At 40.2% G+C, this 22,261-nt stretch overlaps 1 protein-coding gene across 15 annotated transcripts in view; it reads left to right on the top strand.

The window, feature by feature from the left end:
• LOC100995596 (transducin-like enhancer protein 4) overlaps positions 1-22,261 on the top strand; it is a 155,641-nt gene that overhangs the window by 113,184 nt on the left and 20,196 nt on the right. For all 15 annotated transcript variants that reach the window (XM_034967520.3, XM_063593984.1, XM_034967534.3 and 12 more), the window contains 2 exons: positions 20,560-20,679; positions 21,664-21,717. In XM_034967520.3, the coding sequence (XP_034823411.1) occupies positions 20,560-20,679; positions 21,664-21,717 (174 nt within the window). The remainder of the gene's footprint in view (positions 1-20,559; positions 20,680-21,663; positions 21,718-22,261) is intronic.

Below are 22,261 nucleotides of genomic sequence, written 5' to 3' on the forward strand. Positions count from 1 at the left end.
CTACATCTGATTGGTCTCTGTGTTGGCTGCGGTGGAAGCTTTTCTCTCTAGGCTGGGCTTGAATTTGCTTATATGTCTGCAGTCAGCTGGGTGGTCTAGAACAGGGATCCCCAAACCCCAGGCCATAGACCGGTACTGACCTGTGTCCTGTTAGAACCCAGGCTGCACAGCAGGAGGTGAGTGGCAGCTGAGTGAGCATTACCACCTGAGCTCCACCTCCTGTCACATCAGCAGTGGCATTAGATTCTCATAGGCATGCGTACTCTATTGTGAACTGTGCAATGCAGGGATCTAGGTTGTACACTTCTTATGAGAATCTTAACTATTGCCTGATGATCTGAAGTGGAACAGTTTCATCCCAAAACCAAACCACTACCGCCACCCCACCTCCGTTCATGGAAAAATTGTCTTCCATGAAGCCATTCCTTGGTGCCAAAAAGATTGGGGACTGCTGGTCTAGAACGTCTTCAGCTCAACTGACCTGGCTCTCCCTCATGTATCTGTGGTATCCCTCTAGCAGGCTAGCCAAGGCTTGTTCTTTTGGCACTAGTCCAGAGTCTAGGAGAGCCTCTCTTTGCATCATGTGTGCTACTGTGCCATTGGCCAAAGCAAGTCATATGGCTGAGTCTAGCATCAGTGACAGAGCCCTACCAAATGTGGATACAGGGAGGTGTGAAAAATTGCAGCCAATATTGCAGTCAGTCTAACACAGTAGTTTTAGAGGTAAAGGAAAGTCTGCCCAAGTGGTGACTGGCTTGTAGCCTGGCACATGCGTCATGGTTGGGCCCGTGTGCATGCGAACGGCTTGGTAATTTCAGTGCTTCCCTGCTCATTTCTCATCGCTGCACTAGAACCTTGGCAGCCTTACCATCTGACTGCTTCACGAGAAATAGCCCACGCCCAAATACACACCTCTTGTGTTTGAAATAACACCAAGAGTATTGTTTCCAAGACGACTTTGATGAAATGTCAGCTTTCTCTGGGTTCTAAACCCATATAAGAAGCATTGTTATCCTCATTCCTGCTGAGTAATTTGTATACTGCAATAGTTTGTTTGAAAACATGCCCGTTGTTCTTTAAAATATGCTTAATGCTAGATTAGAGAACAGATTTTTTTTTCTGTTTATGCAAGCTCATTTCTAAAGCATTTAAAATAAAGAGCTTGGGCATGTGTGGTATTTAAAAACCCCTCACATGATGTTTTTAAAACAGATCAATTTCAGCATTAAAATGTTAGGAATTCAGCCAAGGAAAATTCAGCTTGGATTGTATAGCTGTAATGATAATGTATTATAACCATCTTCTTTGAAAGTGATTGTAGTAACAGAATTGAACCTGGTGAATTATATAATTTAACAGTGTTCACCAGAATACTACTCTAGGGGGATTATTCAAGCCTTTCCTAAAGCAAAACAAAACATGGATTTTATTATCACAAGATAGTCATCACAAAATATCTAAAGATAACTCATTTGGATTGAACAGAAGGTCATATGTCTGAACATCACTTATCCCACTTAACTACTTGGCGGGATATTAGTATGTAAGAGTGCATGATTTTTGTTTTTTAGCTACTTTGTCTTGTATTAAAAATGTCTTGAGTTTGCTTATTACTTACCCAAAAGGTATTTTCACGTCAGAAGTAACTTCATAATTGAGACATTACTGATTCACAAATTGACTCCCAAGTACAGATGGCCCTCTATATTCCTGGGTTCCACATCCTCAGCTTCAACTAACCACAGATTGAAAGTATTTGGAAAAAAAATACAATAAAAAATTCAAATAAAAATACAGCATGTACATTATATTATAAATAATAGAGATGATTTAGTTATAAAGAGGTATTATAAGTAATACTATAAATAGGCATTATAAACTAGAGATGATTTAAAATATACAGGAGGATGTGTCTAGGTTATATGCAGATACTATATCATTTTATATCAGGGACTTGTGTGCCCTCTGATTTTGGTATCTGCAGGGGAGAGGGAGGAGTGTCCTGGAACCAAACCCCATGGATACCTAAGGATGACTGTAATTTAGAAAGTTTATATATCAGTCATATTATTTAGGCATATTAATCTTTTTAAAACTTTTTTAAAAGCTTTGAACCAACCAGTTTCTAAACATTATCGAAACATCTGTAATGTTGGTTTCTCTTCCGGGTTGAATTGTGTCTCAAAAAGATGTAATAAAATTCTGATCCCCGGTACCTGTGACTGTGACTTTATTTAGAAATAGGGTCTTGGCAGATGTCATCGAGTTAAGATGAGGTCATCCGGGAATAAAGTTGGCCCTGCATCCAGTGACTCATGTCCTTATAAGGAGAGAGAGGTTTGACGATACAGAGGAGGCACAGAAAGGAAGGCCATGAGAAAGCAAAGAGGAAAGACTGGAGTTGTGCTGCCACAAACCGAAGAATGCCAAGGATTGCCAGCAACCACCAGAAGCTGGAAGAGGCAAAGAAGCATTCTTCCCTGGAGCCTTTGGAGGGAGCATGGTCCTGCCAATGCCTTGATTTCAGACTTGCAGACTCCAGAACCGCAAGAAATAAATGTCTGTTGCTTTAAGCCACCTAGTTTGTGGTGGTTTGTTGTGGCAGCCCCAGGAAACTAATAATGGCTCCCAAGAGCAAAGTTTATCTGTCAGTTGTGTTTCATCATCAGTGAAGTACTTGCTGTATGATGCTAAATCCAGTGAGCATCTACGTTTAATAAGCCCCAGAACTGTACATGTTAAAAGCTTTTAAAATTTTGTCATTTGGTATCATCTAGTCAGGTGCAGACACTGCACTTAGGCTCTGGGGATACTGTGGTGAAAACCCTGAATAAATTTCTGCCCACATGCAGCTCACATTTCACTGGGAAGACACACAGTAATTACAGATTAACAATAATGACAGTATTGCCTCAGTTTGCGTTTATGTAGCCTACATTCTTCTTCTCCCCCAAATCGTAATTGCCCTTGGATCCAGCCGTGGGTGATGCAACGAGCTCACCATGCTCCTCACTTGCTCATGGGCTTGGGTTAGTGTTGCCATGGCCACGTACAAGTTATGCAGAAGCGCAATTCACATGAATCTACGATGTTCTGGTGTTGCCTGGAGTTGTAGCATCTACATCCTGTGTGGTCATATGTGGTGGCCCCATGGGTGCCAAATTTTCTTCCTTGTCTCTCCCTTCAAAAATATCTCTCAAGTGGAGACCTCAGAGCTTTTCCTTCTCTAATCTTTTCAGAAAACAAAACAAAATAAAATTTTGTAACATTCTTTTTTCCTCGTCTTTCATTTTTATAGAACTTAAGTAGTTTTTACTTCTTACATGTTTGATAGAGTTCTCAGCCTACATCAAATATATTTGAATCCAGAATTGTCAACCCTAATGAAGCAAGTCCCTTGTCATTCCTTGGCCCCTTCCTTGCCCTCTTTTCTTGATGTTGCCTTACTGCTCTTTGTACAGGCTGGTTTCTTTTCACAATACTCAAGTGTAATTTGCTGAGCCTCCTATAAGAGGCAGTCCTTAAAATCAGAGGCCTGTCTTCAACTATCAGCCCTTTGTGACCTTGCATGAGTTACTTCGTCCCCTAGGATTCAAGTTTCCTCCTGTTCAAAGTGAAGAGGTTGAGGTAGACAAGTGCTTCTCAAACTTTTAATGAGCGTTAAAAGCACACGATTCAGTAGGTCTGGCAGTGAGACTGGGATTCTGCATTTCTAACAAGCCCTCAGGAGATGCTGTTGGACAGTGGACCACACTTTTTTGAGTAGCAAGGGGCTAGATGATTTCTCTGGTCCCTCCCACCTAAAGATGAGAACTTCCTTCCCTTGTTCCACATTGAGAAGGCCCACCTTGCTGGTCTTCACATTTTAATAGTCTCACCATCTCTGCACACTGTCTACCAAAGGAAAGGTCACAGTATACTTCGTGCTGTCCTATAGTGCTTGTAAGGACCTGCCATCTGCAGTTCTTATTTTATAGCTTGGCCTTCTCCCCTTCAACCCCCGAAAGACTGAAAACCCACTATCTAATGCCTAATTAGAATTAGCCTTCAGGTTACATAGTTTTTGTGACTGTTTCCCTTGGTTATCTGCCATTCCTTCATTTCACAGTAATGGTAGATTTATAACAGTCCTCATAACTGATTAAATGTCTCAATTCTTTTGCTTTATGTGGCGTTCTTGGGCACTTAATTATACTACATTAAATGGTGTCTTGTTGCTGTCAGTGCAGTTGGATTGCAGTATAGATAGCATCTTTGGATATTTTTTAATATGTTCCTATCATACACTTTAAGCTTGTAAATAGAAGTGCTGAGCATGCATAAATGTGTTTTAAGAAATTATTTCTTTATTACTGTTTAGCTGAACTGATGGTGACACTAAACACTGAGGCTTTGATGTTTATACGATATTCTTCCCCACTAATTAACTGCACTAATGAAGTTAATTGTGGGGAAGAATGCCGTATAAAACATCAAAGCCTCGATGTTTAATCACAACTTAAAAAGAAGTTTTATACTCTTCAATTGCCAAATACATTCCAATTAGCTGAAGGAAGGTCAAAAATTCTGTTTTCTTCCATCTCATCTTCAGAGCTTTTCTGGTTGACCATTGGTTACTTGAGCTGCCTGAGTGTTAATCTAGACAAGCTGACAGTGGCATGTGGAGGACAACATATCTTCCCCCAAGCTATAAGCCAGCATAACTGGAGACTCAGTTTCTGCAAAAGGCAGTGATGACCTCTTCTGTAATGTGTTGATGAAAAATGAATGAACTCACAGAGTAATGCATTTCTCTACCCTCTAATTTTATTATTAGCTTGACCCACTACTCCATTTTCCTATGTTTCCATATGTTGCTCTTATAAGCCACTTCTCTAGTTTCTGATAGGCATATTTCCTTGATGAATTCAGACTGCAAAACCAAGGAAATGTGTGTGTGGGGGGGCGGGTATGTTTAAAGGCATAGGGCGTATGTAAGTGGAAGCTTTGCAAAGTTGATAAGAATTCTTAAATGACCAGTAGTAGAACAAGAACTCCTTCTCAGGTCAATTTCCCTGTGGTGTGTGTTACATCAATTTTTATTGTTTTTTTTTTTTTTTCTTAATCAGGCAGGGTTTACAATAGCAATAATGTAATTCAAATAAGCAATTATTGTAATTGACCTTGGCGATGAGTATCCTTGGCTTTTACCACAGTTTGCTTAATACCTGAGGAGGGCAATTATCTCATAATGCCCACTTTATTGAGATTATTGTTTTAATTATGGCACTCAAAATACATCACTTTGTCAGCATTGTAGAGTCAAGCATGGAAGCACTGCATTCAGTATTCAGAAATGTGTAAAGAGCATCTTGCCTCATCTTATGACATGGTTATGATTGCGTTTTTTCTCTCTCCCAACTGTGGTTTTGAAATGTAGTTCATCCTGACGTGACTGGCTATAGGGAGAGAAAGTCTGGGATTTGTTGCTGAGCTAATTGTGCTCTCAGAAAGGATGAAGGTGACTTGTGCTGATAGGTAAGCAGGTCTAGTTGATTAGGAGTGGTAATTGATAGCAATCACAGTGGCTTGTTGATTATCTGAATATGCCTTAGGTCAGAGGTTGTCAACTTTAGAATCACCTGGGAGCTTTTAAGATTGCCTGTATCCAGGCCACTTACTTAAGCCTACCCTCTCTGGACAGCGTCTGATTTAATTGTTCTGGGGTGGGTTCCAGATGGGGCTTTTTGAAAGCTCCACAGGTGATTCTTATCCCCTGACAGCCCTTAGAACCACTGCCCGGTCCTTTGAATTATTTACTCCTTGCTGATTTGTCTCATTCCAACCATGACCCCATCCCAGATTTTAAGACTCCTTTTGGGGGTCCTTGTTGCTCTATACCTTACTCTTCCTCTCTTTCTTTCCAGACTTAGCCTAAGCCTAGCCACCTCACATGCACATGCTTGAAATAGCCTCAGTGCAGATTTAGGTCCTAGTAATGCTAATTCTTCCCAAGCAGTTCCAGGTCTACCCCTCCCATAGGAAGTGTCAGTGGGTAAATTTCACCTCTTCATAAACCTGAAGTGTCATTTCTTACTAATGCCTCATTATGCTCTTACAATTCAGTTTTCTCTTGGTCACATAAATATGGCTTAACTTTTATCTAAGTTTTTTGAGTAAGGATCAGAATTTATTCTTTAACATCTGTCTTAAGTACTGGGTACCACTTTGTGGAAATTTAATTCTGGTTGATTAGATCAGTAGTTATGAAGTTCCTAGTTGTTTTTCACCTTCTTTGATAAACCTGGAGGATAGGATACTGTTCACACGCATCTTGCAGTCCCTTGATTCCCTAAGGATAGGAATATTCTTTTAGGATACCTAAGACTCCTGCTTTTTTTTTCTTTCTTTTTTCACATTTTTAGACAGGATCTCACTCTCACTCAGGCTGGAGTGCAGTGGCACCATCTCTGCTCACTGCAGCCTCCCAGGCTCGAGATCTTCCCACTTTAACCTTCCCACAAGGTAGTTGGGACTATAGGAATGTGCCACCACTCCTGGCTTTTTTTTTTTTTTTTTTTTTGTATTTTCTGTAGAGACAGGGTTTCGCCATGCTGCCCAGTCTGGTCTCAAACTCTTGGACTCAAGCAGTCTGCCTGCCTCAGCCTCCCGAAGCAATGAGATTACAGGCGTGAGCCACCATGCCTGGTGATTCCTGCCATTTTTACACTAAGAACCTGTATCTTATTGCAAATGCATGAAGATGGCATCATTATATTGACAAACTTGATTCCATTCTAATTTTGTATTCACATAGAAACACACATTTGTGTGAAGTGAGTCACTCATTTATATCCTAATGTCTCAGATTCATCTTCTTCCCCCTTCCCCAGTAGCCCTCCAGTCTAAACCACCAGCATTTCCCTCTGGACCACAGCAACAGCTCCTTACTGGCCCATTTCCCCTCCAAGGCTCTGTTACCTGCCAGATCCACTTTAGCCCACACCAACAGCATGAGTAAAGTAGGGGCACCAAAAGTGGTAAAAACTCAGCTTTGATGATCTGATTCAGAATTTTGAAACCAGAATTCTACTGTTTAATGTTAGCATACACGGAAGGTTTATATTGTACACTTAGTGTTGTTTTTAATTGCAAAGGATGGAGGTAGGCAGTGTAATCTTTTCTGTTCTTATGGGCTTTAAAAATTCTTACTGTGATTCGAGCCTCCTCTCTGAATGATTTTTAGGATATGTGTGTCATCTCAACAGTCCCCTTCAGTGGCCCTTAGAATAAAACACACACCTCACCGTGTGCTGGGCCTGCACACTGTGGACCCCCTTTCTCCCAGCATCACTCCTCTGTGCTCTCCCACCTGCTCCCTCCACGTCAGCACCCAGTCCTCCTGTGTGCTCCAGTGCCACTGCCAGCTTTCCGCTTCTTCAGAGCTATGCATGTGTTATTCCCTCTTTCTAGAACAGTCTTCTGGCTGTCAGGAGGGTTGGCTCCAGCTTTTGCTTCAGGTGTCAGCCAGAATGTCATCTTTTTGCAGAAGCGTTTCCTGACCACCTGGCTGCTAGTTATTCTCAGTCTCAGCATCTTATGTTCTTTGTAACACATTGCCATTCGCATTTATTTTATTTTTTATTAATGTTATTAGCAGCTTGTTTTACTTGATTTTTAATGTCCCTTAACTAGAACCAGTGCTCTGTGAGAACAAGGTCCCCATTCGCCCTCTTAATTGTATTTCTAGTGCCTTAGGGCCCAGCAGAATGCCTGGCAAATAGTGGGGACTCAATATAATAACACTCCTGCTTTGTTATTGATAAGGGATTATGTGTCTGCATGCCTCCCTCCCACATGTTAGTTTTGAGGCCCCACTCACTTTAGAGCACTTTAGAATTATTTGTCAAATTCCAGTGAAGTCAAGGATGCAAACCTAGTCTTCACTTAGCATTGTAACTCAAGGTTGCCCTAGAAGGCACATTTGACATGAATTCTGCAAGTTGGAGGAAGAGCGCGACTTCTGAAGAGAACACCAATCCAGGAGGGCAGGAAGATACCCAGACTTTGGAATGTGCTGTCTGAAATTTTGACTGTGGAGAAGTGGAGTGGCTTTTCCCCAGAGTCCTGAGGCTTGAAAAAGTGTCCATTACCCTCTTTCAAAGGCTTAGAGGAGACATTCACAGCAGCTCTCCAGGCCTCCTGCTACCCAGATTGGTTTGCTGGCAGAGACTTGGCCATTGCCTTTTAGGACAGATTCCAGAAACAAACATGAAAGGAAGGGCGGTATGCCTCCACTTCATGTAGTTATCTCATTTAATTGTCATGACTATCTTAGTTTGTTCGGGGTGCTATGATAAACTACCATAAACTGGGTAGCTTAAATAGAAATTTATGTCTCACAGTTCTGGGGGCTGGGAAGTCTAAAAACAAGATGCCTCTATTAGATGCTTGATGAGTGCCTGATTCATAGATGATGCCTTCTTGCTGTCCTTACATGGTGAAAGGGGCAGAGGAGCTTCTCTAGGCCTATTTTATAAGGGTGCTAATCTTATTTCTGAGGCTCTACCCTCCTGACCCAATCACTTCTTAAAGGCACAGCCTCCAAATACCATCACCTCAGGGGTTAGGTTTCACCATATGACTTTTGATGGGACACAGACATTCAGACTATAGCAGTGACAATCCTGTAGGCGAAATATCCTTATCTCCATTTTACAGGTATGACAAAGCCCCAAGGGGTTAACTTGCTAGGAGTCACACAGTTGATAAATGTTGGAGCTGAGGATTGAAACCTCATGAGTGCATGTGTATTCCCTTCCCTTCCCTTTAGACTCTACTCTCTAATCTCAGTGCTGGCTATAAAGCTGGTGCCTTTTTCACTGTTGTGTTTCCAATGTCTAAAACATTACCAACACAGAATAGCTATTCAACTTATGTCACAGGATTCTTCTGGTATTACAACATGAATCTCTGCTTGTGAAGTCGTTGTTATTCTTCAGATAGAGGAATAAAGACTCATTTTTCCATCTACCTGCTAGCATTGAAAACCCTTAGGCAGAATCTCCCCCACCCAACCTCTGTGGTCTAGCTGGCCCTGACAAGCCTGCTAATAACCTCTCCAGTCTGCTCTCTATTCTCAGTGGAGGAAGGTCAGTGGGTATCTGTTTTAGAAATGTTGTCAGTGGCTCAAATGTCTGTGACATGCCATTTGTTTAATCCCATGCTCCTGGATACTTGCTTGTACACATTAGGTTGTGGGATCTTCTGCGTTTCAATTACTATACCCTGGAAGTTTATAAACCATAAGACTTACCAGATAGCAGACTGTTGGCTGTGTTAGCAGAGAGCTGTCCTGCGGTGGGACATGCATGCACACATGCCACACGTGTGCATGCATGGAAAGAGAGAGACAAACTCAACCACAAAAGTTGTACCTCTGCTTTGAGTTATTTTAATCTTCCTTCATTTGTTCAGCAAACACTTATGAATTGTCCTTGCATTAAAAAGTGCATCATATCCTTCGAGCCATATTTAGTATTAAATAGCAAAAGCGCATCACTGAGCTAGCATTCTTTTTAATAAAATAGTGATTGATCAAATGGCATTCACCTCATTTCTCTGTGTGGTGAGTGAGAGTATTTTCTTGCAGTCCATTTTCAGCATGCTGCTATTACTGCACCACTTAGCTTGATGCCAAATTGCAGTTGGCTCCATTCATTTCTGTTTACTGAGTAGCACTGTAGTGATTAAATGTCACTGGGTACACCAAGTATACAAAAGTAATTAACCTAAAAGGACATGTTAGAATAAGGGTCAACAACCTCTTTAGCCCACAGTGCCACCAGCAAGACAGAGTATTGACAGAGGTATTGCTGGCAGGGCAAGGGCGGAGGGGGGAGTGTGGAGAACGGAAAAGAGAAAAGCAAATGGAAGGAGAAAGAGGGAGAGGGAAAGGTCAGAGAAACAGGAGCGATAGACCAGGACTCACAGTTGTCTGAAATGGCAAGTAGAATGGGGCTAAGATATTTTTCATCAGTCCTTTATAATTTAGTTCTCTGACCTGTGATCTTTTGCTGGGGGAGGGTGAGAGATTAGATCATAACTGGACTTACCTTTCAACATTTTAGCACTGGTTAGTGGAGTGCTCTTGTCTGGTTAGACCAGAGTAATTTTGGCACATGCTTGGTGAATCAACCTGTTCTTCCAGTGTTTTTTGTTTCCTCAAAGTCTCCTGCATCTTAGATCTTGTTGTCATGTGAAAGCTCGAAATCGTTTCTGTAGAATGAACTGAAATTGTATCTCTTAAGTATCTATGTCTCATTTGTTTTCATTCCTCAGCATACTGAAGTTACTATCAGTCATAACTGATACTAATAATGCTTTATGTTGCTTTACATAATAAAAATTTACATAAAGCACCAGATAGTCATCTATGACTTAAATATCAACCAATGTAAACATCTTCCTTAAAAAACAAGTATTATATCTGTCTGCCTTATATTTGGCTTTTTCTCTCATCATCTGTGTGTGGTGACTTACTAACCAGAAAAAAAAAAAGCAGGGGGGAGGACTAAGGATGTTTTTCCTTTTACCACATACCTCCTTGGGGGATAAACATTTCAAGGAGCTCCCCAGGGTCACTATTCTCTAAATGAGCAGCACAGAAAAACTGCTGATGCCTGCATTCTTCCCTGGGTCTGTCAGGCAGGATTCCTTTAAATCCTGTCTTTTCAATGGCCAGACTTAAGTAAGATTTGTTTCCCTGTGGTCACAGACAGCTGAGGAGTGTGTGATGAGAGACAAGGAAAGGGATAACCTGTTGAAAACTTTCCCTCTTATAGGAAAGATTAATTTCTATTACAATTTTTAAAAAGGTGGCCTTCATACATTTATCCAACAATGAATATTCATTGCATGCCCACCCAGAGGCCAGGACTGGGCACTGACCTTGGGGGAGGGGCCTGCATCCTTGATTGGTGAGGAGAGCAGCAGTGAAAAGGCACCAGCTTTAACTGTCTTTTCAACATAGTTCTGAAAATTATCTTGTCACCCTATTACTTTCAAAATTACTATTTTTGAAGGCTGCCTCCCTCCTTTGGTGTGCCTACACATGCATATCACACACACACACACACACACACACACACACACACACACCACTGTTCTTGTATTACAGGCATTATATTAAGCACTGAGGATGCAAAGAAATAAGACACAATAGTGCATGACCTTTAGGAATGCATAATCTCCTATCTTAATATAATGAACATAATATGGTAACATGAAGCATACATGAGCAGAACCAAGTTTTGTGCCCATTCATTTGTTCAGCAGCTGTCAATTAAAACACCGAAGTACTGGATTTTCGTGGTGATCCAAACGGGCATGGTCCTTGCCTTCATGGAGCTTCTAGTCAAGTAGATGAGATAAATAATCAAAAGAGTAGCCACAGCCACAGTGCTGGGAAGGAAGCACACAAGGGAGTGTGTTAGAGATCGGCTGGAGGGAGCTCCTTGGATAGCATTACAGATAAGACCTTTCTGAAGATGTGACATTTAAGCTGAAACATAAAAGATGAAAAGATGCTAGCCACTCAGGCTGGGAAAGAGAGTTCTTGGCAGAAGTCTGCACAGAGGCTCTGAAGGATGAAAACGTTTGGGTTGTCTGATGCTCTGAGAAGGAAATTTTCAGATCAGATTGGAGAAGGTGGGCAGGAGCTAGATGACACCTGCTACTTATATCAAGTGTGAGATGTTTGTCTTAATGGGTGTTGATTTCTGTTGTGACTCTGAGAACTTTTAGACCTGTGTTGTCTGACATGGTAACCACAAGCCACATGTGGCTTTTCAGCAGCAGCAATGTGGCCAGTCCAAATTGAGGTGTACTGTTGTCAGTATAAAATGCACATCAGATTTTGAACAGTTAGTACTAAAAAAATGTAAAATGTCACATAATTTTCATATTAATATGTGTATTGACATGGTATTTTTTGAAGTATTGGATTAAATAGATGACCAAAGTTAATTTTACTGTTATACATTTAAAAAAATCTGACTATCCGAAAAGTGTAAAATACATAGGTGGTTCACGTTATATTTCTGTCTGTCAGCGCCATTCTAAAGAATAACTTTAATATTTTAATGAAGGCCCTTAAGACCAATCAGTTAAGCGATAATTGAAAACTGTTTAGCCCTTTTGTGGTGATATGAAGAAGACCAGAGTTCCTGATTAGCGACCTTAAAACTTATTAGGCAGCCTTCCTTTAAATTGATATATTGTCATTTCTTTCTTTGTTCCTGTTGTATTACCCTCAGACATTGTATAGAGTATATTTGCATACAGAATACATAAGAATATATATGAGAATCTGTGGAGTTAACTCTTTGGAAAAAAAAGTTTATCCTTTCAAATAGATTAAAGCAGTTTACTGGAAAAAAATAGCAACATGAAAAGACTTTCTTTTCTAATAAATGTTAATAGTTACTAAAATGAAGATTCTGGTCCATTAAGATACAGCTTGCCAAGTCCTAAAGCTTAGTAACTTATTTCTCTGAGCTGTTACCCTACTTCAGCTTTGTCAAAGCAGCTGTTATGATTGTGTTGATATTTTCATTCAAAAACAGAGCACAGTGCAGGAATAGGTATAAAGCCAGTGCACCTTCCGTGAACATCCAGGAAAGATTTTTGCCGACCCTCTCCACTTTTGTTTTTAGGGCAGTCAAACTCATGTACCACATGAGATTTGCCAGTGAGACTTAGTAACATTGGTTATAAAGCAGTAGGTGAATGAGTGGTTTATGATATGTTTTACAGGTCATATACTGAAAAAAATAATTCCAGAAGAAAGTGGCCAGTGCATGTAACTGTAATTTACAGAGTTAGCATACAAGATTTATAGAATTTGTATTAAGGAGAGCGAGAATTCTTGGTGGAGAACAAATGGACACAGAAACGTTAGACTTTGCAAACTTTGAGGAGGTCCATTGGATTGAAAAGTGCGAAATGACTTTGGGGTGATAGGTAGTTTAAACGATGAACACAATACAAAGTTGTATGCAGTTGGCAATTTTTATTACAATTTCTGTTAGACTGTTAATACCATGCCATCTCTAATGATCAGGAGAGGGATTACTTGATTAATTCAGCTTGTACTTTGGATTCTTCTCTCCATCAGTGGTGAGGGGTTATACTTGTTCCAACTCATTCATCTACTTTCTTCCTTGTGTGGCCCAACACTTGCACCACATGCAGACTAGCTTTCAAGAGAGGGCAACTAAGCTCCCTACATAAGAATCAACCCTGTGTCTTTGGCATCAAAGCATCATGTCCCAGCAGCTCAGTTTGTCAGCTAAAGTAACTGTGTTTAATGAAATTTCTGGGGTGGAGCCAATAGCTTTATTCCAGGAAGAGGAAGCAACAGTGAAGAAACCCCCGAGAGGACATTAAGATAATGTTCTAATTTAAAATCAATTTTATTGATATCTTATAAATTATTAGAGCGTTTTATACTGACCAAGCAATACATAATGCTGAGGCCATGAAAACAGAACATGAATGAATTAATATTGAAGTGCTGTATTTTCTACTACACATGAAGAAAAAAATATGTAATACTTTTGTATCCTAAGTATTTTGACTCAAGGAGCCCTACTGAAAAACAAGGTGTATATTTCATTCTTCAAGGTGTGTATTAATATTTTATTCAAGACATTTCATGTGTTTCTGTACTTAGTGGGTTAAATACTTGCTGAATGAGTCCATAAGCAGACAAAAAATATGCGGTTGTTTCCACATTTGCCAAAAGGGAATAGCTGTCTATGGGGGCTTACTAGTACTAGATGCTAGGTTGAATTCTTCTTTATCCTTATGGCAACTTACAAGGAAGTGCTGCTAACACCCTCGTCTTACCTACTGGAGAAATGGAAGCTTAAAGAGGTTCATGAATTTTCCCAAGGTCACATAGCAAGTGTTACAGCCTGGTCTTGAACCCAAGGCTGTCTGACTTTTATACCTATAGCATAACCATTGTAGACACTGCCTCTCTTCTGTTATTCTTCTGACTGTTGGTTCCTCTGGTTTGATAATATTTTGATTACCTGCAAAAGAAATTTACCTTGATCCAGGTTTCTCTTACCAGTAGAGAAGCAGAGACAAAAACAATAGAACATTTTAAAGAATATATTGTTCATGAAATGTTACAGAAGGTGAAACATTTGTTAAGAATAGATTCATTACTTTATATGGAGATTATATTAAATCTTCTTTTAACAAGGGCAGGTCTTTAGAAAGTCCCAGTCATTTTTGAAGGTGAGTTTTGATTTATGTTAATTTGAAAAAAGCAAGTTCTGTGAGAGTTTTATACAGATTGTGCTATTAATGACTTCCTTAATCAAGCAGGTTATAAAAAAAAAAAAACCTCTTACTGTGATGAGCAGTAAACTGACACCAGTGACTGGCTCAGTCAGAGCTCTACTATATTCAAGTTTTTTACCACCAGCATGCTATAAATTTTAAGTTCATTTACATAAATTTACATGTGTTATGTGTTAGTATGTGAGACTTGTGCATTTTGACCAAATAATTTTTATTTTAAAGGTTTTATATTTACTTTTTTCCAATTGAGGATTATTTCTTATATATATATACATATATATATATATATATATATATATATATATATATATATATCCTGGTGGTTTCCCTGTAAATGAGATAATAATATGTTAAAATGTTTTATCAGTTATAAAGAGCTCAATGAATGGGAAAATAAACATTTTGTGTAATTCTGTACAATAAAATCCAAGCAGAACTAGCTGGGTTATGGTACAACAGTAGTTTGATGTACGTAGGTTTATTCAGGATATTACTTTCCAAACTTACTCAAAGTAGTTCCAAAAAAACAGAAATACAGTGCTTTGTGGTCTGGTGAACATGATCAACTCTTTGGATGATTCATGACTATAGAGTCACCAGTGTTCATTTTTATTTTTGACATGGGTCTTTTGCTTTTCTAAGGGGTTGCAGAGGAAAATATGATTGAGGACTTTGGTTATGGCATCAGTAAAGGATCTACAGGGGCCTTCTTCAGCTTTCTGTCTTCTGTGCCTCCACCCCTGTCCCCATCACCAAAAACAAACTCAACTTGAATCGTCCCTGACTCTGATTAATGTTTGAGAATTCCTATAGTGACTGAACTATAGTTAAGAGTAACTATAATTTATCGTCTAAACTTGGCCATTTTTGAGAGTGAAGGGAAGTCTGGACAACAGGTGTAGAAAGGGCAAACCAGGACTTGCAATTACCCTTGACATATTTTAATGGTGCCTTCTGACTCCTCATTATCCCATTTATCTGTTTGAAAACTGATTTACCCTTTTGTACCGTGTGGATACGATTTTTGAAGGCCATAGCTGATGAGCAAACAAGCCATAACGAATGAGTTTTAGGCTGCTTGATCATGGTTTCCATGCGACCTTTAGCATGTTCTTTCTGGTTGTTATCGTCTATGGGCAGGGAAGTCTAAGCACTGCACCTATGTGAATGGAAAGCAAAATTGGCATGGTGTGCATTTGAAATCAAATTAGAAAGTCCATTGTGGAGATGGTATTTGCAGTCTTGCCTCTGTGCAGTATTGAACCAAAACCTTATCGTGATTGTTGAAAGGAGAAAAGTTTTGGTGAATAGTAGCATATTAAAACCCTATAATTATGGGGCATCAGAATATCTATGCCGGGGGAAGTCCTACACAAATGTCTAGAAAAGACCTAACATAAGGTTTAAAATAGAAGATCCACACTAGGTCACCATCCCAATCTCTAAAGTAAGTAGAATCAACTGGAGTCCAGTATACAGTGATAGGACTAAGTTGCACTGTTGAGGGGCTAGGCTATGTGCCTGGGACTGCGCGTTGTACTTTATGTGGATTATTTTTCTTGGTCCTCAAAGCAGCCCGTGGGGCTGAGAATGGTGTGTTGTTACCCCAGACTAAAGAGAGGCTGAGACTAAGCAACATCCCTTACGGCTACACGGCTATTAAGTGAAGACTCTAGACTCACACCAGGCAGTCTGACTCCAGAGAGATGCTCTTGCCTGCTATTAAAATCTGTGCTCCCTGTTATTAAAATTAGCTAATTATAACAACAGCATCTTCTTTTGGAGGGGGAAGTTACTTTATAGAAGTCTTTCTCATACATTGTCATCTTTGATCTTGAGGTGGCAGAGGAGTAAAGGTGGAGGGGTGGGGCCTTCCCTTTCAAGTTGCTGGAGGTGTCAGTTTTCCATCTGACATGGTCAACAGCCCTAGTAAAGTCTGGGATGGTCTTTAATCTAGGAACTAGAATCTTCTCATAGTGAAATTAGAACCTGATTGTAGCTTTTTAAAGCTTACCTTTTGCTACCAAAGCAATTGGGGTTTCCATGTAATAAGTCTTTTAATCCTTTAGTATTTTTTTCTTGGTTTCTCCTTGTTTTCCTGCTCTTTTTCTTAAACAGATCTACCCTGTTCTTTTTAAATATCCCAGCATAAGTGTTTACTTTTAAAATCCAGAGCTTTACTAAACATTCACATTCAGGGTATTTTGCTTTCTCTGGATCAACCATTGCTTGTGACTGTGACTCTCCAATCATAACAGATTTGCTGAGATACACACACACATACACACACACACACTCAAACTGTAGTGAGAAAGACTTGTGTTTAATCCTTCTAAATTTGTAGATTTATAGGGTCACAATGCAGCTTCAGTAAGTTTCTTATGTAGTAAACTTGAGAAATATCTAAATTGAGCTTTTAAAATAATAATAGAGAAATAAAAAATAATAAAATAAAAAGCTTTTCTAGTAAAAGCGTGACTTTATCGGTATTTATTTAATTCCTCTTATTCACATGCCTAGCAAAGATCCAAGTGGCATTCCTGTGGCAGAATGGTGGACTTACAAGATTCATGATGAGAGTCTGTGCCAAGTCCAATTTGATTCCAGAGTAATTACGTTATTAGAACATTGCTGATTGCCCCAGTGCCCATTGTGCAGCTTAACCTTTAAATGCTAGTGATAATTAACTACTTTATCATTCTACCAGGAAACTCCAACATGTAACTCTGTTCTACAGTCAAATTCAAAAATACAACGCTGCCTGCAAAACCGGAAACAGCTAGCTTAAGAAAAATATAAAGTATTTGGTTGTACATATGAGCCAATAAATGAACATAAAATCTAAATCTAAATAGGCATTACCTTTTAGTATTTTTAAGAAATTGTTTTGTTTAGAAATTTTTCCTCTTAAACAATGTGGAAATAACTTTCAATAGAATATAGCAGAATCAGAGAATTGTTAATAAAAGATATATATACTCCATTTTTCTTCTTTTTGTAAAATATGAAATTAGCCAGATTTAGTGCATCTAAAGGTAGGTAAAGGAGCAAAGGTGAGGAAGGGGCTGAATTGCCATATTACCGATTCCAAGGGCACCACAACACAAATCTTACTCTAGTGAATGGTCTCCCATGGAATTGTTCATCCTAGTGATGCTCAGAAAAGGAATGTATCATAAGAGATTTGGAGTGAGATTGAGGCGTGCAGAGGGGATGTTCAGCCATTTGTGTTGAGAAATATTTCTGGGCAGTTCCCTTCTGCTCATGATGCTAGGTGCCCCACCCTCAGGGAACCCACAGCCTAAAGTGGGAAGTGGCCTTGTAAACACAGCAATAAATTTGTTGTGAGTGCTTTACTCATTGGAGGAACAAAATGTTAAGGGAACAAAGAGGAATGAATGATTAATTCTGCCTGACAGCATCTGAGGAAGCTTTGAAAGGTGACATTAGAGCTAATTCTTAAGGATAGTGGGGGATTTCAAAAGATAGATCTTGAGAAAATAGTCATTGCCATAAGCCAGGAAAAAAGGCTACAGATGCAACGAAAATACACAGAGCCCAGGGGAACACTGGCTTATAGTGCTGATGTAGGATACAAGGCCAGGACTCTGGATTGGGGTGTGGAGTGAGGACTTTGGAAAACAGCCATACTCAGAAATTTGGAATTTTTTCCCCCCTGTGAACAGTAGGAAACTGTCGTTTTAAAAGAGGAGTTAAAACAGGCTGAACCTCTCTTTGGGAAGTATGAATTCCAGAAGTGAGGTGGATAGACTGGAGAGGGGAAAACTAGAAATGGGATTGAGGCATGAAGTATGGTAGATAGTAACCCACAGATGATGATTGCATGCATGGTTTCAGTGGTCATGAAAACCTACTGAGTGCATTGGGTTGTGTGAAAGCAAAGCAGAAGTGTTGACCCAAGTCTCATGGCTTGGGAGTGAGGTTTGGAACTCAGCAGAGATACACAAAAGTCAAGAAGTAGTCCACTTTAAAAAATCGTTTGGCTCGTAATGTTTTGTGTCAATCTTCAGCCTTACTGAATAATGCCTGCAGTCTTTTCTGCCACTAAGTTTAAGGCTGAATGTTTGATAGGGATAGAGTATTCATATAAAACCTCAAGAGGGGCTGGCACAGCAGGGAAGGATTTAGAGGTCCCCAGCCCCTCCCAGTGGGCACCCACTCACTGGTCCCATCTCTCTCCCCCACCAAACTCCCACCTGCACATCTTTGGAGCTTGTAATAAAGAGTTGCCATCATCACAGGTATGAAGAAAGACTATCAATCTTCTTAACAATGTGCTTTGAAAGTTCAGAAATGCCACAAAAGAGATTGTGACATTAAGGCTCAGTGGAAATAAAATGGAACATAGACCCAAAAGTTCTGGGTAACACACTTTCTCTCATAGTTAATTAAAAGGGCCTCGTAAATGTTGTATGTTTTTATAAACATCAGTTATTACCAACAGACTAAGATAAAGCAAAAAAAAAAAAAAAAAAAAACCCCGTTCAAAGAGTTAGTCTTATATGAAATAAATTTATAAATGAGGAAGAGCTTTCCTGACCAGTTTTCTGAATTGATTTGCATGCCAGACAGAGACGTTCCAGTGGTGATTGTTCTTCCTATAACTTTTTTTCGATAGAGATTTTCAGATATTCTTTCTACTACTCTCCAAGATCAGCCCTTTCTTACCCTGGGTTAGGGTCATTCACACTTGGGAGCCCTGCCCTGGTTCCCTGCCAAGGGACTGTGTTACTCAGGTTTTTGCCATTCACCACTCAGCAGCATAGTGCAGCCTTCAGTCCAGCTCCCGCTCTCCCACCTCACCTGCATTTAGATCTTTTCTTTGGTCTGTCTGAAGCTTAGTCACTAGGCAGTTGTTAAGAGTGTTCCAGTTTTCATTGGCACTTTTTTCACTTCTTCATCCATGATTTTAAGCTCTCATATTATCTAAATGTGCCCAATAACCACCTGACCTTCATGGCAGATAGAGTCATTCTCTGCTTCAGGTCTTGTCACCCACGTCTCTTGTGTGTATAGGAGACTTCTCCAGTTGAGAGCTCCTTGAAAGCAGAGGTGAAGCATACAGGCTGAGCCTAAGTGTGGTCCCAAGAGGCATGGAGCATCTTTCTCCATTCCCTGGCCCCAGTGGCATTCCTAGGTTTCCAGACATTGAAAGGTGTGGGTTCATGAAAACTATAGGAGTGAGAAAGGAATAATACGCATTTTTGCAGGTGGTGTTTTTCCTGCCACTCTGTATCTTCCAGGCCCTAATATATGGCACTGAGCAAAACTTCATAAATATGACCTATATGTCACATGACTGCCATCTTCGGTTGCTCAAATCCCCCAAAATTACTTTTCCCCCTTTTTTTTCATTGACTTACTAATTACCTCTTAAAAGCTCTACTTTATAGTTTTTCTATAGAAGCTTGAAATGCTGGCTTCCCATTAGCCAGCAAACTTTAAAAACAAAACAAAACAAACAAAAAAACCTGGCTTTTTCTCCTTCCCTTTTTTCTCATATATGCTTCCTTTCCCAACTTTCTTTTTTTTGAGACAGAGTCTCACTCTGTCGCCCAGACTGGAATGCAGTGGCGCCATCTTGGCTCACTGCAGCATCTGCCTCCCGGGTTCAAGCAGTTCTCCTGCCTCAGCCTCCTGAGTAGCTGGGACTGCAGGCACGCCACCATGCCCAGCTAATTTGTTTTGTCTTTTTAGTGGAGATGGGGTTTCACCATGTTGGCCAGGATGGTCTCGACCTCCTGACCTTGTGATCTGCCCGCCTTGGCTTCCCAAAGTACTGGGATTACAGGTGTGAATCACCATGCCCATCCCCTTTCCCAAGTTTCTAAAGGCACTTCAACAGTACAATATATCCGTAAAACCAAACCCATTCTGTTTTGAGTTTACACTAATTCCTGCCACCCTTTTTATTTCCTCTCCTCCCTCTGTCCCATCTCTCTGCCTCTTCTCGCTTTTTCTTTCTTTCCCATTATCTTTCCCCCTTGTCTTTTGCTACTTGTCTTTCCCTTTATATCCCTGTTTTCTTCCTTTCGTCTCCTCCGCTCTCTTCTATCTCCTCTTAACAGCTTTGCAAGTATATGCTAAAGAATAAAAAGAAAAGAAAGTCTCAAGTGACTTAAAAATCACTCGGCTAAATAGATGATAATTTCTCAACCATGCTTCCTCTCCTTCTAATTCCAGAGCTCTTCAGTATCCCCATCAGCCAGTTTCCGAGGTGCTGAGAAGCACAGAAACTCCACAGACTACTCTTCAGAGAGCAAAAAGCAGAAAACTGAAGAGAAGGAAATTGCAGCTCGTTATGTAAGTTCATTCACCTTCGTGTTAGGGGAGGCCAGCTTGCCTTTTTATCTGCAGCCATTTTACCCTTTGACTATTACCAGCCAACACAGGAACACAGGATAACATCCTTTAGGAGACAAAAAACATTTATTGTATTTATAGCTCTGTAGCCATTGGCTAGCTGAAGTCCTGTGTGTGTACAGATGCATGTGAGGATAGAATGCTTCATTGGGCAGCTAACAGAAGACCTGGATGATCCATATTATTGTTTCTATAGGTGTATTTGCTTCCCCATTCATTTCAGAGTGGTTGGATTTTCTGTGGTTAGCTGGAATTGTTAAGCAGAAAAATATAAAATCATAAAAAATGTGTTTAAATGCCTAGATGGATTCATGTGCTGAAGGATATACCAAATGTTGTGGAATAAAACATGGAGAGACATCCAAGATCATCCCTAGCCTGGAATGAAGCTCATTTTCCTTTAGTGGCTGGGCAGGTCACAGGAGTGAGATGGGGGAGCAAGCTGGATGGAGCAGTGTGGAGGCAGGCGGCCCCTGCTCTGCTTCCCTGCTGGTGTCCTACAGGGCCGCAGGCCTCATGAAAAGCTGGAAATCTGGATTTTTACCTCCCAATATGCAGTTTTTTAAAATACCAACAAACCAGACCACACCTATCTATAGGCCAGATTTAGCCTGGGCCTGTCAGTTTGCAGCCTCTCTCTGGAGTAATAAGCCAACCATCAGCTTCAAGTTTGTAATGAAAAATGTAATCAGGTCACCCTCTTGGTGCAGTGGGTAGTGCATCAGTCTCATAATCTGAAAAATATATTACCCACCTCCATAGCATCATCATGAGGATTAAAGAAAATAGGACATTGTCAAGTATTTAACACTGTTTGGTACAGCTCATCTTTATAAGATATGAGGAATTAGTCTGGACTTACTTAGGGTAAATGTAGTATGTTTTGTGAGGAGAGAAGATAATGCTTCTCACTTGTCAATGCAGGACAGCGATGGTGAGAAAAGTGATGACAACTTGGTGGTTGACGTTTCCAATGAGGTATGTTTGTGGCTACTTTAATTTTTTGCTCTTGCCCAGCCATATCAAAGACTAGTTGCCCAAACAATTAGTATCCAAAATATCTTGAGGTTTGTCGTTTTGTTACTGTTGTTGTTTTTTGAGGCAGGGTCTTGTTCTCTTGCCCTGGCTAGAGTACAGTATTGTGACCACAGTTCACTGCAGCCTTGAACTCCTACGCTAAAGTGATTCTCCCTGTTCAGCCTCCCGAGTAGCTGGAACTACAGGCACGTGCCACCACGCTTGGCTCATGTTTAAATTTTTTGTGGAGATGGGGTCTCATTATGTTACCTAGGCTGGGCTCAAACTCCTGGGCTAGGATTACAGGTGTGAGCCACTGCACCTGACCCAAAACATATTCTTGATTTCTAAAGGGACCCACTTTTTATTTACATAAAAATTATATACTACTGATTTTATATGTTATTGATCTTTTTTTTTTCTCGTTCTTATTCTATTAAGAATAAGGTGTCATTCTGTACTGCAGTGAAGGCACACGAGATCTCTGTGGTCAGCCTGCAGGTCT

The sequence above is a fragment of the Pan paniscus genome, chromosome 11 (genome assembly GCF_029289425.2).
Source record: "Pan paniscus chromosome 11, NHGRI_mPanPan1-v2.0_pri, whole genome shotgun sequence".
NCBI classification, from domain to species: Eukaryota; Metazoa; Chordata; class Mammalia; order Primates; family Hominidae; genus Pan; species Pan paniscus.